At 38.0% G+C, this 20060-nt stretch overlaps 1 protein-coding gene across 1 annotated transcript in view; it reads left to right on the top strand.

The window, feature by feature from the left end:
• Positions 1-19845, top strand: part of LOC127455375 (feline leukemia virus subgroup C receptor-related protein 2-like) — a 49546-nt gene extending 29701 nt beyond the window's left edge. Inside the window, exons 7-10 of the mRNA XM_051723228.1 lie at positions 6025-6130; positions 6520-6631; positions 10029-10093; positions 19526-19845. Coding sequence (XP_051579188.1) covers positions 6025-6130; positions 6520-6631; positions 10029-10093; positions 19526-19585 — 343 coding nt within the window. The 3' untranslated portion in view covers positions 19586-19845. The remainder of the gene's footprint in view (positions 1-6024; positions 6131-6519; positions 6632-10028; positions 10094-19525) is intronic.
• The last annotated feature ends 215 nt before the right edge of the window (positions 19846-20060 follow it).

The raw sequence follows: 20060 nt of genomic DNA, 5'->3' as shown, positions 1-20060 counted from the left end.
ATATACTATCCAGGATATGTTGAATAGGATGCAACACTTTTTCTCTCAATGCTGCTGAAAGAAAAGTGCTGTTTACTTGTTTCCAATTTAAATGATCAAATACAGATTTTCCCCTACCCTGCTGTCATTATTTTTTTAGGTACAATCCTTCATGGTTAATATGAAGATTGAATCAAATCTACAGGGCAGGCAAAAACTGGGCTTTTACTTTTATTGAAATATTTACTATTTGTACATGTGGGATGAATCCACTTAGACATTTACTCAAGGCATTGTGCTTCATTAGGAAGTCTAAAAGTCTGATGTTTAAAATACTGTAGAAAACCTGAGGTTAGTAACCTAAGTTACTGTTCGCACAGATGCCTTGGTCGTTGTTAGGGTCCAGTTTGTCACCACTCTTATAAATGGATCTAATAAGACCCTGATTCCAGATTTCAGGGGGATAACCTGATCCAGATTGAATCTGTGAATTTTTCCACATTTTCTGTGCTGATTTTGGAGGAAAGTCTTTGGAATGCATTTAAACATGGTAAAATGTGTTTCTTTTCTGTAGCTGAAAACATGATCTAATCACCCAAAATGGTGTAGAACTGTTAAAGATATGTTTGATAAATTCTCTGGAATAAGGATATGGCATGTGTCATTCAAGGTGACAGTGTACATCTGATATTTCCTGTGAACTCCACCTTTATTTGACATCTCACACACACTGAAAATAATATTAAGTATATACAATTGAACATAGTGCACTGGTCAGATGGACTAATAGAATATATACTGAATAGTTTAATTAAATCTTGGTTAAATTCTAGTTTTCTCAAATTCACACACATAGCACCTGGATTCAAATCGTCTAATCCACCAAATAAACTCACTAGACTAGACAGGGTTCCCATGTGTCCTGGAAAACCTGGTATTTTGCAATGCAGTTTTCCAGTCATGGAAAATTATAAAATTACCTAAATGTCCTAGAAAATAATTATTTGTCCTGGCAAATATTTTAGTATATTAGAACTGTTTGACTGTGTTGCTAACAAGGTTACATGCACAAAAACATGGTAACGATCGGGACTCAGAATAGGAGTCAAATACACAAATTCATATCGTTTTGTCACTGCAGGCGGCCACGCATTGTGAAACAACGTTAAGTGTCATGGACAAATCCCTGTCACGTACTTTCTCTGCTCATCTGCTGTCACCACTGCTTTGCTCCGACAAAATAGTTTAAGTATTGATATAATACAAACACGATTTTTCCATTCCAACATTGCTGTTGTGTTAACCACAAAAACATTTGAGTTATAAACTTTAGACAACGATGACGGTCGGACCAATGATTATTATTATTTTTTGTTTTTTCACTAATTCACACCCTGAGTTGGTAGTGTGGTGATTCGGACTTTGTGCTTATGCCTCCTATTGGTTGGAGTTTGTTCTGTGGAATATTTCTTGCAAAACATTGGAGTGATTAGGGCATCTCTTCCACTCATGTAACAGCCAAGTGAGCATGACTCACTGAACATTCACTTGTCTGTCCGAGGAAACTGGGCGCCTCTTTTGTTTCTTTTTGTGCTGGTTCTGCCTAGCTGCTGGAGTTTGTTTTGTGAAATAACACTCCTTCAGGACAGTTATGTGGATGAATCTACACATTCTTTGTGCTTATGCCTCCTATTGGCTGGAGTTTGTTTTATAGATTATTTTCTGTTGTGTAATTCTGTCTCACAAAGTTTGTATAGAAGCAGCAGACTTGAGCAATCCCACAGCAAAATTGTCACGGGGGCTCTCGTAGGCATACATGGACTATTTGAGTTTAGAAGGATGGGCGCCGATTGGCACTGTCATGCACGGGGTTAATGCGCATGTTTTTCTTTTTTCTGTGTTTTTTTGTTCGGGGTTTGATTGTTGCACTAATGTTGGAATGTGGTTATTATAATTGTGTTTTTGACACACAGTCTATTTTTTCTAATATGTCAAATGTTAATATGAGCGGATTATCTCTCTCCATGTGGAATGTGAATGGGTTGGGGCACCCCATAAAAAGAAGGAAGGTTATATCTCTTCTTAAGCGTAAGAAATATGATATAGTGTTTCTTCAAGAAACACATCTTCCCCCACATATCTTTTGGGAAGATATGGGGTGGACATGTTTTCTTTAGTGCCGGCTCAAGTAAGAGCAGGGGAGTCATTACATTGATAAATAATCATCTACAATTCAAATGTCTCAAACAGATTAAAGATAAATTAGGAAGTCATTATTGTTTTACCAGAAATTCAGGGGCAAAGTCTTATTTTGGCAAATATTTACACACCTAATGTTGATGATCAGGGCTTTTTTATAGATCTTGAAGGGATGTTGCAAGCCGCTGGCACCCCTCATGATATAATATTGGGAGGAGACTTTAATCTTTTGATGGACTCAGTCTTTGATCATAGTGAAGAAAAAGTGTGTAAGACCCCTAGAGCAACATTGACTCTTCACAGGATGTGTAAAAATCTTGGTTTTATGGATATTTGGAGACTTTTGAAACCATCTGGTAAGGACTATATATTTTTTTCATCAGTCCATAAGATTTATTCTAGAATAGTTTTTTTTTTATATATATATCTAAGTCCCTCTTTTCATCTATTGTTGATTGTTCAGTTGGAAACATTTTAGTCTCGGATCATGCCCTAGTGAGTTTAGAGGTGTTGCCACATACGGAGAAAAATAAATCATGTAGTTGCCGCTTTAATGTATCCCTTTTGCAAAATCCTGAATCCAAACAAATGTTAAAGGCTGAAATCAGTGTTTATATAGAGACCAACTGGTCCTCAGTATCCTCTGTGGGCTTAGGAGGTACTTAAGGCGATTCTTAGGGGTCGGATCATACAGTATGTCTCATTCACCAAAAAATCCAAAGCACAAGAACTCATGGAGTTGGAAGAGAATATTAAAAGTGCCGAGGCAGAGCTGAAGTGCCAAAGTCGTCTGATGGCCTCAGAGAATTGACCCGACTGAAATATAGATATAATACTATTTTGTTGCAGAAAGTGGAGTTTTAGTTATTCAGGGCAAGACAGTCATATTTTGAGTCAGGAGACAAAGCAGGGAAGCTTTTGGCTAGATATATAAAGCAGAGAGAGTCTTTTTCTACCATTCCCTCAGTGAAATCTGCGGGTGGTGAAATATTTACCTCAGCCATTGATATTAATAATGCCTTTAAAGAATTCTATCTTGATCTCTATAGTTCCACGTTTTCATCTACTGATGAGGATATTAGAAACTTTGTGGAACCATTAGAACTCCCTAAATTGATGACTGAGCAAAAAAAATTCTCTTGATTCTGAGATAATCTTGGAGGAGCTTGGGGAGGTAATTAAGGCCTTGCCTACATGCAAGGCTCTGGGGCCAGACGGCTTTGCCATTTAATTTTTTAGGTCTTAAGCTACAGAACTGGCTCCACTTTTGTTAGAAGTTTATACAGAATCATTAAAGAATAGAAAGCTTTCGCCAACCATGACACAAGCCCAAATCAGTCTGATTCTTAAAAAGGACAAAGATCCAAGCGAGTGTAAGAGTTAGCGTCAATTTCCCTGATCCAACTAGACGTTAAAATATTGTCAAAAATTTTGGCTAAATGATTAAGTAAAGTTATGACATCTCTTATACATATAGATCAGGTGGGGTTTAGCAGCTCTTCTGATAACATTAGGCATTTCATCAATATCATGTGGGCAGTGGCAAACGATCAGACTCCGGTCGCTGCCATCTCACTTGATGCTGAAAAAGCGTTTGATATGGTAGAATGGGATTATCTTTTTAAGATTTTGAAATATACGGGTTTGGGAATACTTTTATTGGATGGATTAAGTTACTTTATAGACACCCGGTAGCGGTGGTACAAACAAATGGATTAATTTCATATTATTTTACTGTGGATAGGGGCACCCGGCAGGGTTGCCCTCTTTCCCCATTATTGTTCTGTCTTGCCCTGGAACTATTAGCAGCCGTGATAAGAAAGGAAGATGATTTTCCAGGGGTGATGGCAGGAGGTGTGGCACATAAGCTTTTGCTTTATGCAGATTATATTTTATTATTCATCTCCGACTCCACTAGATCTATGCTTTACCTCCACAGGATTATTAATTCCTTTCTAAGTTCTCAGGAAACAGAGTTAGTTGGTCTAAATCCGAAGCTTTGACTCTAACAGTGTACTGCCTGGTAACGGCTTTTCAAAACAGGGTATTAAGTATTTGGGCATTTTATTTCCAGCAAATTTGAGTGATTTAGTTAGAGTTAATTTTGACCCTTTAATAAAAAGGGTTTCAAGTGATGTGGACAGGTGGGCTTCATTACATTTATCTATGACTGGGAAGGTTAATGTTATAAAAATGAATTGTATTCCAAAATTCAAGTACCTACTACAGTCTCTCCCCATTGAAGTTCCCCTCTTATTTTAAACAATTTGATAGTATAGCTAAATGCTTTATTTGGAATGGTAAACGCCCTCGGATGCATTTGAACAAGTTACACAGGTCAGTTGACAAAGGTGGGTTAGGTCTCCCCAAGATTTTGTTTTACTATTATGCTTTTGGTCTCAGTCATTTGGCACATTGGTCGCTTCCACCTGAGAGAGCCCCTCCCTGGCTCTTTATTGAACAGGAGGTCCTTGCCCCTATCTTGCCATTGCTGCCCGGAGAAGTAAAGACACATCCCGTTATCTCGCACATGCATTTAGCTTGGACAAAAGTTTCCCGTGTGTTCAATTTGGACATTTACCTGAACGTTGCCGCAAGTATTTGGTTGAACCCTAAATTATGCATTAATAAGTCCCCTTTCTGCTGGACAGAATGGATTGAGAAGGGTGTTGCTACGCTGGGTGACCTGTATGAAAATGGAGCGTTGAGATCCTTTGAAAATATAATACAGTGGTTTGGGATCTCAATTCTTGAGGTACTTACAGCTGCGCCATCTACTCTGTACCACCTTTGGGTGTAGTACGCAGCCCCCTAAAGCAGCAGACACTCTTGAGATGGTACTTGCTGGTTTTAGAAAAGGTCATGAAGCTTCAGCGTACTATACCTGGCTAATTCAGAGTCTAGAGGACAGGGTTTTAACATCTCTTAAGAAGTTATGGAGAGAGACTTGAATTTAGTCCTGGAAGATGGACAATGGGGTAGGATTTAAAAACATGTCAAGTCTATGTCTAGGGATGCAAGGGTGCGCCTCATTTAATTTAAGATTCTGCATAGTTTTTATTGGACTCCCTCTAGATTGTATAGGCTTGGCCTTAAAGACATACCTACTTGCTGGCGATGCCAGTTGGAGGATGGGGACATAGTCCATGTTTTTTGGCACATAACTGATAAAAGTTGATTCTGTGTATTCTTGTGCTGTTTGTTTAAATATGTGTATGGAATCAATAAAACATAGTTAATGTAAAAAAATAAATAAATATCAATGTAACTGATATTAAATGTACATAAGTATCAAAAGTATAAGTAAATGGTATAAATAATGGCACAGCTGGTCATTGTAGATTCATACACATGGGACCTTGGTGAAATGTAAATGGTAGCCACATTTTATTCACTTACGAACTGCTAAATATTACACATATGAACAGTGCTCCAGGAAAGGCGGGAGACTTGAACAAATGTCAAGGTACATAAGTTGAACATTATTTCACACAACACATGCTATCCAGGGTTCCGGCTGATTTAGATTCAAATCGATTTGCTAAATGATTCATTTAGACTGTTTTTCAAACTGATTTTCAGATTCAAAAGAATACAATTGATCAGAAGAAGCAACTCACCTCGCCTCGTTCGTAAATCAAACATCAGTATCAGAGTCGCATACAGTTTACATTTACAGCTGTTATGTTTTGCTTTGTTCAGTCCCAAAAACTACCAAAAGGGTCTGGAGAAAAGAATCGAATCAAAAGTATTAATTTTCTCTTCAAAATGTAGTGAAGAAATATTCAAAAAATGTACTTAAAAGACATATACATTTCTGGTGTTTCTGATGTCTTCTGTCTGAAGGTTCTTCATGACGGGTTATCTGCCACTGGGTTTTGAGTTTGCAGTGGAGCTCACTTACCCAGAATCAGAGGGCACTTCATCAGGACTGCTCAATTGCTCAGCACAGGTCAAACATTTGTTCTGTTCCTTTATACAGTATACACCGATCAGCCAGAACATTAAAACCACCTGCTTAATATTGTGTGGGCCCCCCTTGTTAAGAAGAAAATTGTGAATATCTGAACAAATATCCTTCAAACCAATTATCTCTACAAGCAGGAACCATTATCAACTGTGTTAATAATCAAAAAAGGTCAAATATCAGCCAATTAATCAGCCTGCCAGATATATCGGTCTATCACTAATTCTGACCAAAACCTCAGCCAACTTTATGTGGACCTGCTTACAGTTTTGAGGAAGATGTGAAGGTGTATTAAGTTAACTGCACGTTTACACAAGCAACAAGTGCAAGATTAACAAAAGAGTGATTGTGTTTAGATCTTGTTTTGTGTGCAGATGTTTGGAATCGCATTCACCATCATTCAAGGCAAAATCATTGATCACTTTAGCACACTGGCTGGCAACATGTTCCTCTGTGTCTTCCTTCTCATCGGCTCCATCATGACAGGTACAAACACAACACTCACCACATGCACACTAAACACCAAACTCAACACATGACCACTTAACACCACATGAATACTAAACCATTCTCATCACATGACCACTTAACAACACATGAATACTAAACACCACTCTCATCACATGACTGCTAGAGATAAAACACCTCACCTGTGACCACTAGTTAAAATACCCCACTTATCAGATGACTACTAGATAAAACAACACACTCATCACATGACCACTAGAAAAACATGACACTCATCACATGACCACTAGATAAAATACCACACTCATTACATGACCGCTAGATAAAATACCACACTCATTACATGACCGCTAGATAAAAAAACCACTCATCCCATGACCATCCTTTAAAACACCATACTCATCACATGACCACTGGACTGAACACCAATCACATGATGCTAGATAAAACACCACACTCATCACCTGACCACTAGATAAAACACCACACACATTACATGACCCCTAGATATAAAACACCACACTCAACACATGACCATTGAACACCACACTGATCACATGGCCGCTAGATAAAACCCCAGACACACCACATGACCACTTTATAAAACACCACACTCATCACATGACCACTAGATAAACCACCACATGCATCACGACAACTTGATAAACCACCACACTCAGCACATGACTGCTAAAATAAACACCACACTCATCACATGACCACTAGATAAACCACCACATGCATCACGACAACTTGATAAACCACCACATTCAGCACATGACTGCTAAAATAAACATCACACTCATCACATGACCACTAGATAAAACACCACACTCATCACATGACCACTAAACACCACACTCATCACATGACTGCTAGCTAAAACACCAGACTAATCACATGATAACTAAAAACCACAGTCATCATATGACCACTAAACACCAGACACTCATCAGATGGCTGTTAGATAAAACACCAGACTCACATGGCCACTAAACATCACACTCATCTCATGACAACTAAACACTACACTCATCATGTGACCACTTAACACCACAGCCATTACATGACCAGTAAATTCCACACTCATCACATGACCACTAAACAGCACACTCATCTCATGACAACTAAACTTCACACTTATCACATAACCACTAAACACCACACTCGTCACATGACCGCTAGATAAAACACCACACTTATCACACAACCACTAAACACCACACTCATTACATGACAGCTAGATAAAACACCACACTTATCACACAACCACTAAACACCACACTCATTACATGACAGCTAGATAAAACACCGCACTTATCACATAACCACTAAACACCACACTCGTCACATGACTGCTAGATAAAACACCACACTTATCACACAACCACTAAACACCACACTCATTACATGACAGCTAGATAAAACACCACACTTATCACATAACCACTAAACACCACACTCATTACATGACAGCTAGATAAAACACCGCACTTATCACATAACCACTAAACACCACACTTGTCACATGACTGCTAGATAAAACACCACACTTATCACACAACCACTAAACACCACACTCTTTACATGACCGCTAGATAAAACACCACACTTATCACACAACCACTAAACACCACACTCGTTACATGACAGCTAGATAAAACACCGCACTTATCACATAACCACTAAACACCACACTCGTCACATGACTGCTAGATAAAACACCACACTTATCACACAACCACTAAACACCACACTCATTACATGACAGCTAGATAAAACACCACACTTATCACACAACCACTAAACACCACACTCATTACATGACAGCTAGATAAAACACCGCACTTATCACATAACCACTAAACACCACACTCGTCACATGACTGCTAGATAAAACACCACACTTATCACACAACCACTAAACACCACACTCGTCACATGACTGCTAGATAAAACACCACACTTATCACATAACCACTAAACACCACACTCGTCACATGACCGCTAGATAAAACACCACACATCTCACATGACCAGTTAAAGCCACACTCATTACGTGACCGCTAGATTAAACACCACACTTATCACACAACCACTAAACACCACACTCGTCACATGACCGCTTGATAAAACACCACACATATCACATGACCAGTTAAAGCTACACACATTACGTGACCGCTAGATAAAACACCACACTTATCACATGACCACTAAACACCACACTTATCACATGACCACTAAACACCACAGTCATCAAATGATTGCTAGATAAAACACAACACTGTCATTACATGACCAGTAAACACCATACTCGTCACAGCACCGCTAGATAAAACACCACACCCATCACGTGACCACTAAGTAAATAACAACACTCCTAACATGACCACTTGAGTATGGCTGCACTCATCTGCTGCCATTGTATATATCAAAGTACTTCCTGGTAATACCATCTGATACCATCATTGTACCATGAGACAACCGCAGTATGTATGGTGGCATGCTTACATAAAAACACTTATAGTAGGGTAGACCGAGTACTGTTGTAACACTTTTTGCTTTTTCTATACTTTGCAATTACTAAACAGAATAATCATGCCTTTTCCATGTACAGAGTTCCTGTTTTCCACTATTAGTGTGTGAAGACAAGGAACACAGTTGTTACATCTGTCCTCATGCCTGGTATTGTTGTAATACTACCTTGGGACAGTTGTAACACTCATTTGTAGTGTGCTATATATGGAAATTAGCCCTAACTTAAGTGAAATATACTGATAGATTTTATACTATCTGATTATTTTCAAATATTTCTAATGCTTGCATATGTATCAGTTCTCACACATCAGCTGGAACTCCTCACTTGGTTTTCCTCACCCTCATACGAGGAATCCTGTGACATGCAAACAAACAATAATACACATTTACAATCATATTTTTGGACTAAATCTACCTAAATATCTAAATCCAGTAAATCTATCTAAATATGTAGCCCTGTGTATAATGTACCTGTATGTCTGTCTATCTGGCTTTATACAAATAATTCATTCATTTATTTGTTTTCCTACTTATCTAAGCTTTCTGACTGAATACAAGCTAACAAAACTCCAGAAGGTGCATTTGCCACCATGTTTTGTTTTTTTTTACAGTGGGTACAGTTGTAACACAGTGTTATTTGTCCCCCACTGACCACCTTGCTTGTTTGACTAATTTTCTGATTAACCTTGCATGTCCCAAAATATGGTAATTTTAAGTAAACATATAAATAATTACAACAAGGAAAGTTTCCTTTCATGGTCAGTCCAGAATAATGATTTATTCACAATGAAAGAGGAGTAAGAAACAGATGTTCTCTAATAATTTCGCATCAATGTGCACTACATCCTTCAAATTTCTCTCTCTCTCTTCACAGCATTTATAAAATCTGACCTGCGACGGCAGAAGGCCAATCAGCAGTCTCATTCAGAGACCAGCACTGTAAGTATCTTTTAGTTTGACCTCTTGGGGTCACAGTCTGTCGTCTCAACACTACTAAACCTTGACCTTTAGGACTTTCTTGGTTTAACCGGAATGCTCTTCCCACAGCTCTGAACACTGTTGTATGCTGGTTTCAAGATTTAGCAAGTCTTTGTTTATCATTTAGAACTTTTTGCTTCAGTTATGATGTGATTAAATATTGCTCTGTTACATTTGAGATAAAAAATAATGCTCTTAATCCAGGTATAGATTTATATCCAGCTGCCTTTTGGATCAGCATATACAGACTTTATTCACGAACAAGTGTTTGGATACATACAGAATGAATTAAAGGTGGCGGTTTTCTGTCCTATATTCTTTCAGCAGCTTTGCTTAAATGTGTAAGAGTTCTTTAAAGGGGGTAGTTCAACCAAAAATGTCATCACTTACTCACTGTCATGTCGTTTAGACCCTGTGGTATTTTCTGCAAAACACAAAATGACATGTTTTGCGGAATGTCTGAATTCCTCTTTTTCCTACAATGAAAGTGAATGGTGATTTCTGTTGTCAAACTCAAAAAAAATTAAATAAAAAAATAAGCAAAAAACTGCATAAAAGTTTCATAAAAGTAATCTAAATGGCTCATCCACTATATTCTGATAATATTCCCTTCCACTTTAGCTCTCAAATGTTATTTGTGGTTGCACTTTTTAAAACTTGTTTTGATTGGTCATATGATATGCAAGAACCAATCACTTTTGGCATCAGAAACATCAAACCTGGCTAGACATGTCTAAAGTGATTTGAGAGCTGCAGTGGAGGGTTTAAATGCACACCAATACGCTGATAACTCCCACAAAATCATCTTATTTAAAAAAATCTGACAAAGGAAGAAAATCGCGTTTATATGAGATCTGAAATAATCGTGTAATTCTCTACTTTTGACATCAAACCATGAAGAGGCGTGCACACAACATGTGCGCACATAGGATAAGCCGGTAAGAACGGCAGTTAAGGTGTTTACATGCAATGCGAAATCATCGTAATGGGAAAAAATCTACCCGTGTCGATCGGTTTATTATTACACCGTTTATTACATTACACCGATAAAGGAAAAAATATATAATGCATTTACATAACCACACACGTTGCCGGCTTATTTATCATAATCGGTGTAAGACCTTGCATGTAAACATGCTTATTGAATTATGACTTTGAGAGAGAGTATTGACGACAGAATTTTCATGTTTAGGTAACTTATTCCTTTAACTTCTGGTAAATTGACAATTGCTGTGTCCCCTGTGACCCCTTCATGCTTCCAATCTCAGGCCACTTCTGCGATTCGTTCTTCAGCTGTCCTCTTCTCTTTTGGTGTGTTTCTCATGGTTGCAAGACAGTTCTTTAAACGAATGGATGTGGGTTTGTTGTGGTGATCCTCTCAGTTCTCAGTTGGGTCAAGGTGTGGTGGTTCAGGAGTGTGAGATGTTTTTTTCTGGACTCTGGAGAACTTTGGGCCATGTGTTTGATGGCTAGTTATTGTTCTAGTGTTCAAGCAGTTGGTCTTCAGTGCAGCATTATGGGGCTACAATACCCTACAGCCCCATACAGGAGGAGTTTCTACATTAACCCACCATCAGTACCCACCAGAGCCTCAGCGGTCTAGGTATGGCTGCAATACAGTCAGTTATTCTCTCTCTGTACCACAATGGATGCATATATCACCTGGTAATATGAAGAAGGAAAGGTGCAACACACCTAAGAGGTTATATCAAGGGTTGAGGTTGTTTAAAGGGGATTGTTCACACAAAACAATTTTCAGTATTTACTAACACCATAATGCTGGACTGATGCCATTAAAACTCCATTGGTTCTTGCATATCATGTGACAGTGGTCTGTTTCAAAATCTAGTGCCTGTCTACATACTAACTGAAATGGAGCTTCGTAAGAGACTGATTAAGAATGCTCTGCATAGGCGACAACTCCATGCGTCATTAAAATAGCGCTCCTCACGCGCAGCACACGGCAGACTAGACTTTCACCTGATTTCAATACAGGTGACAGGAATGACATGATACTCCAATGAGCATAAATACGCAATGCACACACACATTTTGGGTAAAATAGTAGTAAATAGTATTGTTTGGATTACAAGTATTTTTATAATGCAAATTCTTTCGCTTTGTCCATAATCTTGATTTTCTTTTTCCATCGAGCTCATCATGATGCACTCTGGAATCACTGACCCGGGGAAGGATACAACGAGATCAAACTAGTTATCTCAGTAGACAGCATAATTAATGCTGTGTTCACATCGTGTCTGAATTACTGTAATTATGAGATGGCAACTCGGAGGTTCTACTCGTTCACATCCTTGGACCTCGGAAGTTATTAGTTTCTATGACAACACCCATAATGCCAAATATAACAAACAGCATAATATTAAACACTACATTAATGAATCTCTATATTATGTTGCAAAATGTTTAAGAACAAAAATAGCGAGTGGCCTGGGTAGCTCAGCAAGTAAAGACGCTGACTACCACCCCTGGAGTCACGAGTTTGAATCCAGGGCGTGCTGAGTGACTCCAGCCAGGTCTCCTAAGTAAACCAAATTGGCCCGGTTGCTAGGGAGGGTAGAGTCACATGGGGTAACCTCCTCGTGGTTGCTATAATGTGGTTCGCTCTCGGTGGGCCGCGTGGTGAGTTGTGCGTGGGTACCGTGGAGAAAAGCGTGAAGCCTCCACATGCGCGACGTGTCTGTGGTAACGCACTCAAAAAGCCACGTGATAAGATGCGTGGATTGACGGTCTCAGACGCGGAGGCAACTGAGATTCATCCTCCGCCACCCGGACTGATGGCGAGTCATTACGACATCACGAGGACTTAGAGCACATTGGGAATTGGGCATTCCAAATTGGGGAGAAAAAAAAAAGCGTGCCAGGTAACAATATGCCATATCAAACAGAAATATGCATACAATTACCTTTAACTGTAAGGTTGTCCTAGGTCAGGGGTCGGCAACCTTTTTTTACATGAAGTGCCATTTTTTTTATTTTCCTGGTGCCGATCGTTAATTTTTCATTACAAATTATATTATCAGCATAACAGTTCGAGTGAAAAATTTGTGCTAAACCTGATGATTATGATATAATCATGATCCTGCATGTGAACTTTCACAGAGCATCTTGTGAAAGCACTTTAATGAAAGAAAACCTGTCCTTTTGTACAAAATGATTTAACAAAGTTAATTTCACAAATTTGCTCATTTGATTACTGATCACAAAATTGTGTGGAATCTTATATATTTCTTATATAATGTCATACATTTTTCAAAATCACACAGAGGGATAATCACTAGCACACAAGCAACAGCGAGAGAGGAGCAGGCTATTTTATTTATATGAATATTTTTCGCACCTGCATTCCAATCTACATCTTGATGTAATCGTTCCGCATGATCACACAGCGTGTTTTCATCAGCTGAATGGGAGACTAAAAATGTTTAAAGTGTGACGAGACTCGCGCTGCATGTGCAATTTATATAAATAAAATAGTCTACTTCTCTTTTGCTGTTGCTGGCATGCCAGTGATTACCCTTCCACTTGGCAACCTACGCGTGCTGTAGGTTGCCGACCCCTGTCCTAGATGATAAAAATAAGAAATCTAAAAAAAATAAAAATAATCTAGTTTAAAAAACGTGTCAAGTTCGTAGAAATGTAATCTTTGTGAATAATTTGGTTTCATACCTTTTGAAAAACATTTAGCATTTTCGACAAAAAATGGATTTACTGACTTTAAAGGGGTCATGAAGTGCTATTTTTTTTAATAATTGTATTATCTTCCCTGAGGTTCACTAATGTTAGGAAAGTATTTTTTGCACCAAAACAGTCACAATTTAGTAATCTATGATAATTTTTCACCCTGCTTTTGGCCCTCTGTCTGAAACTCTCGGTTTTGGCATAAGCGCCTTCTTAAAACTTCAATGTAAACGCCCACTGTTATGATTGGCTAACATTGCGCAGCCCCTCAAATTCAGCAAACTAAATCGGAAGAGAATGAACAAGCTCCACAACATTATAAAACAAAATTTCAGGGTTTACACATAACGCACATCCACCACATTGCATCTGAATATATTCAACTGTTCATCTCAAGCACAACTGTTAACACTTAGCACCATAAACTATCAAACAGTCATGCCATTGGAAATATTCATGAGTGAAATGGTTTACTTGTGTTTTGGAAGTGTTTTTAACTGCCCCCTCCTTCAATAACAGTTCCTTTGCAAAGCTTAAAACGTATTTTGTCTGTTCACAAGCAATCCATGCTGACATGAGCCAAAAAAACAAACAAACACATCATAGTCCAAAGCACGGTGAAATGATGCACACATATACTGTAGACGCACTGAGGTGCACATCACCGGAAACACACCGGAACGGTCAAAGACGTCCACCACAAAAGACGTGCTGTGTTTACATACACCAACAGTTAAAATTTGCGCAGATGGGCGAAAGAACGCATCCATGACGCGTTTGTGCTCAAAACAACAAGAGGCAGCTGCTGAATGAGAGAATTGCTACTCCCTTTCAGAGTTGTAACTTGACACGGCATCTATAAAAGCGGCAAGATACATGGCAGCGGTCAGAGTCTGTGTAGTTCATGTTTATATACAAAATAATTTAAAATAGTCCAGACGGGAGGTGTTATGTAAGAATAGATAGCCACGGAAGGCTAACTGTGCAAATACAAATGAGCAATGTCTCGTGACATCACAAACAGACAGATTTCAAAATGAGACGTTTCAGCAGGGTAACTATAAATGCTCTTTTTAGACTGGGGATTAAGTTTTGAGTTCTGAAATTTACAGTATGTTTATGTAGTACAGTTACCAGTTATGTGTCTAAATATCAAGGAAAATGTGATTCTCCATTTCATGACCCCTTTAAAAATGTCATGTGGTGTAACCATTAAGTAAAAGATACTAAAATACTTTTCTTGCACTTTGAATACATGAGTGTACACAAGTTATATTAATTATAAATTTCAAAAAAGTTTTCAAACACATTTTTCAAGGTAAAAAATATTTTTTTTTTTACAAATATTATGCATTTTTTAGTTAAGAATATCATGAAGTTTCTCATATATATATATATATATATATATAATATATGCACGAAGAACGAAGAAGAACTTGTCCGGAAGGCAGTTCATTAGGTTTTGGAACAGACTCAATAAGTCATACAGGTTTGGAACAACATTATGTTAAGCAAATAATAACAGAATTCTCATATTTCGGTGAAGTGCTATATTCCTTGAAGCTCAGAGATTGTGACAAGAAGGTTGCTGGTTCAATGTCCATGAGCCATCATCATTGTGACCTTGATCAAGACCCTTTACCTCAGGTTACTTGAGCAGGATTGTCCCTTCAGATATAAGTGTCTGCTAAATGTCTAATGACTGACTAATACAGAGAAAACAACTGTACCTACTGGCTCCCGCTCCTGGAAATGGCTCCTGATATTCCAATTAAACTTGTGGAGTAGGCCAGGGCCCATGGTCATACCTCTGTTTCATGACTGTCTCAGTCCTGCAGTCATTGCAGACGTCTTTCAGTCCAGTGGAAGTGGAGGAGACAGTGGTCTGTCTGACCCTGATGATGTGTGATTAGATCTGACAGTTCAGCAGAAAGAGCTGCAGGTCACATCTGAGACAACATCTTTATTCTGCTGCTGTTTCATAGAGGGTGAACCTGAAACATTGGGTAGATTTGTGTTAAGTTTGTGTCCAAGTCTTGTCTCCTGCATGTAGTCTAGATTCCAGTAGTCCATTTAGACTCTGAAAGGGTGCTCGGAACCAAGGTCGGCAATATGTGGGGCCCCATTGGTGTAAAAATTGGCATAACATAAAGACATCTTTAAAACCATTACAAACAGGGTTTTTTTTTTTTTTTTAAAGAGACAACTATGTGTATATGGGTGTTTCTTCAACTTTGGTCACTTTTAGCATTGTGAACTTCTCTACTTACAATGTCCAATATTATATTTCTCTTGATTTTCTTTGTTTTGTGTCATATTTCAAATTAAGTATGCTCTTCACTGACACTTTTGTCCACTTGGTTAACATGTACACTGACTTTTGAAAAAACTTTATTAGGGGCAAAATTGTTTGGTGTGGTGGAAATGACACCACAACTGATAGAAATAATTTTCAGACAATAAACATTCAAATATTTTATGTTTATTTCAATCTTTGTTTAGATGATCATAGTGTTATAATGTAATAATTTGTATTTTTATAATGTGTTATAGTTTATTATTGAAAGCCTGGGTCTGAGACAAGGCTAGAACAGTCAAATCTAACATAAAAGTAATTTGAAAAGTACAAGAAATAAATCCTAAAGGCCTGGTAAACAGTTTTCAAGTTAGTATTAATGTGACATATAGCCAAAAAAAAACAAAAAAAAAAACCTGGAATCTGAAATTGGAGAAACACCCATAAATGTTCATTTAATGCAACAGATTCACAGTAAAACAACAATTACAGCAGAACTAAATACAAATTCAAGCCAACATTCAGTAATACAGTGGCAAGAAAAAGTATGTGAACCCTTTGGAATTAGCTAGTTTTCTTCATTAATTGCTCATAAAATGTGATCTTATCCTCATCAAAGTCACAGTGTAGACAAACACGATGTGATTAAGATTACAACACATAAACTATTAAAATAGTTCATGTCTTTATTGAACACATCCCATTAAACATTCACAATGCTGTGGAAAATGTAAGTGAACCCTTTGATTTAATAATTGGTCGATCCTCCTTCGGCAGCAATAACCTCAACCAAGTGTTTCCGGTAGCTGTGGATTAGACCTGAACAACGTTCAGAAGGAATTTTGGACCATTCTTCCTTACAGAACTGCTTCAGCTCAGACATATTCTTAGGATGTCTGGTGTGAACGGCTCTCTTCAGGTCATTCTACTGCATCTTTTGTTTTTAAGCCATTCTGTAGTGGATTTACTTCGATGTTTAGGGTCATTGTCCTGCTGCATCACCCAACTTCTACTGAGCTTCAGCTGGCGCACAGCCACCCTGACATTATCCTGTAGGATATCTTGATAAACTTGGGTATTAATTTTCCCTCGATGATGGCAAGTTGTCCAGGCCCCGAAGCAGCAAAGCAGCCCCAAATCATGATGCTCCCTTCACCGTACTTCACCGTTGGGATGATGTTTTCATGTTGGTATGTAGTGCTGCCCATATACTACATATGTATGTTCTTCCCATACAATTAAATCATAGTTTCATCAGTCCACAAAACATTTTCCCAATAGAGTTGTGGAGTGTCAAACTTCAGGTGTGCAGCAATGTTTTGTTGGAAAACAGCGGCTTTCTTTGTGGTGTCCTGCCATGAACACATGCCTGTTTAATATTTTCTGTATGGTAGACTCATGAACAGAGATGTTAACCAGTTCCAGTGATTCCTTCAAGTCTTTAGCTGTCAATCTAGGGATCTTTTTTAACTCATTTGGCATTCTGCAGTGTGCCCTTTGAGTCATCTTGCCAGGGCAGCCACTTCTAGTGAGAGTAGCCACAGTACTAAATCATCTCCATTTATAGACAGTTTGTCTAACTGTGGACAGATGAATAAATAAGCTCTTCGAGATAACTTGTAACCCTTTCCAGCTTTATGCAAAGCAACAATTCTCAATCGTAGGTCTTCTGAAATCTCTTTTTTGTGAGGCATGGTCCACATTTAACCCACACCTCCAATCTCATTTCATTACTTGGATGCCAGGTTTGCCAACTCCTGACTCTAATTAGCTTTTTTGTCATATTTAGCATGGATTCACTTACTTTTTTTTTTTTTTATTATTGCTGGATTAATTTACTTTTTCCACAACACTGTTAATGTTTAATGGGATGTGTTCAGTAAAGATGTGAAAGATTATAATTGTTATCTTCCAATTAAATTTTTTTATTGATTCATAAATACACAATAAAGAAAAACACAACACATATACATCGAATCAACATTTAACATTTAACCCACACTAATACCACTCCCCAATCACCAACCCCACCCTGATCCCCAACAAACACCGCTGTGGTCACATATAACACACACACACACACACACAAAAAGAAAATATAATAAACATACATAATTAAACTAAACTTCTCTCTCCACAGCCCCTCCCGAGAGTCCCCCAAAAACGCTAAATAAATGCCCCATTTCCTATCAAACAAGTCCCAAAAAGCCAGACTTCTACTTGCCACCTCCTCGAAAGCAGCCACCCTCCCCATCTCCGCACACCACTCCGGAAATGAGGGCGCTCCATCCGACTTCCATCCCCTTAAAATTATTTGCCTGCCAAAAATGATACTGGTCAGAACCCAATTTGTTATGTATTTATCCCCCAAATTTATGACCAACCCATCACCCAAAATACAAAGTCTGGGGCAAAGTATAATTTGAATGCCCAAAACGTCACACATAAAACTCTGAACCTTCAACCAAAATTCTTGGATCTTAACACACCCCCAAAAAACATGGGTTGTGTCTCCATCTTCTGATGTGTCTTTAAGACCAAGCCTATACAATCTAGAGGGGGTCCAATAGAATCTGTGTAAAATCTTGAATTGCATAATTCAACCCTTGCATCTCTAGATACAGACTTGACATTTTTTAGAATCCTAGCCCACACTCCCTCCTCCAATACCAAGTTTAAATCTTTCTCCCATAATCTCTTGATAGAAGTTAAATTTCCATCCCCCAGACTCTGAATTAGCAGGGAGTAATACACTGATGCCTCACGACCTTTTCCAAAAGCAGTAATCACCACTCCCAGAGTATCTGCCAATTTAAGGGTGTGTATGCTACTCCCAAAAATAGTACAGAGCAGGTGACACAGCTGTAAATATCTAAAGAACTGAGACCTAGGAATCCTATAATGTTGAAACAAATTTTCAAAAGATCTCAACACTCCACTCTCATATGGGTCACCGAGTGTAGTAATTATAATTGTTATATTAATCACATTGTGTTTGTCTATACTTGTGACTTTAATGAAGATGATCACATTTTATGTGCAATTAATGCAGAAAACCAGCTAATTCCAAAGGGTTCACATACTTTTTCTTGCCACTGTAAATATATACACTGATCTCTTAAAAAGCAAATATTTCCAGATAAGTTAGTTTCAAACTGTAAGCTAGATTAAACAGTAAGCACTCCAAAATGTCAAATAGCCTCAGTTTTTTTTCCTGTGTTTGTTGGATATATTTTTGAGCAAGGTGTGGTATCTGTATCAATGCACCACAGCATGAATCAATTAAGTACATAACTGTCTTAATGTCCATTGTTCATTTGTACATTTGTCATTGTCAACAGTTTTTGAAACAAATTTGAATGGATGTTTAAATTCACTCTGTTTCTTCTTCTGTTCAGAAATCATCCGAGCATCCCGAAGATGCAAAACCATCACCAGTGAAAGAGATCAAGATGTGATGGAAAACCTTTAGAATAACACACTCTTCAATATGTTTTTAAACACACAGACTCCCATGTGCTACACTCCATAAAATACATTACAAATATGAGCTGCTTAAAGACTTTATTTTCAAAAGCTTTATTAATTGGAATTTTTGTAGAAGTGAAGTGGTTTTGAAGTTCTGTGCCCACCATCAGTGAGGATGATGCATTTCTTTACACAGCTAATATCCAGAAATTACTTCTGGAAATCAGTGTTAACTGACTATAGGCACAAGTGAAAGAACACACACACACATATATATATATATACAGTTGAAGTCAGAAGTTTACATACATCTTAGCCAAATACATTTAAACTCAGTTTTTCACAATTCCTGACATTTAATTGTAGAAAACATTCCCTGTTTTAGGTCAGTTAGGATCACTATTTTATTTTAAGAATGTGAAATGTCAGAATAATAGTTGAAAGAATGATTTATTTCAGCTTTTA

Source organism: Myxocyprinus asiaticus, chromosome 17 (genome assembly GCF_019703515.2).
Source record: "Myxocyprinus asiaticus isolate MX2 ecotype Aquarium Trade chromosome 17, UBuf_Myxa_2, whole genome shotgun sequence".
NCBI lineage: Eukaryota > Metazoa > Chordata > Actinopteri > Cypriniformes > Catostomidae > Myxocyprinus > Myxocyprinus asiaticus.
The sequence above is the reverse complement of the archived record's forward strand: the minus strand, read 5'-3'. Positions and strand labels throughout refer to the sequence as shown.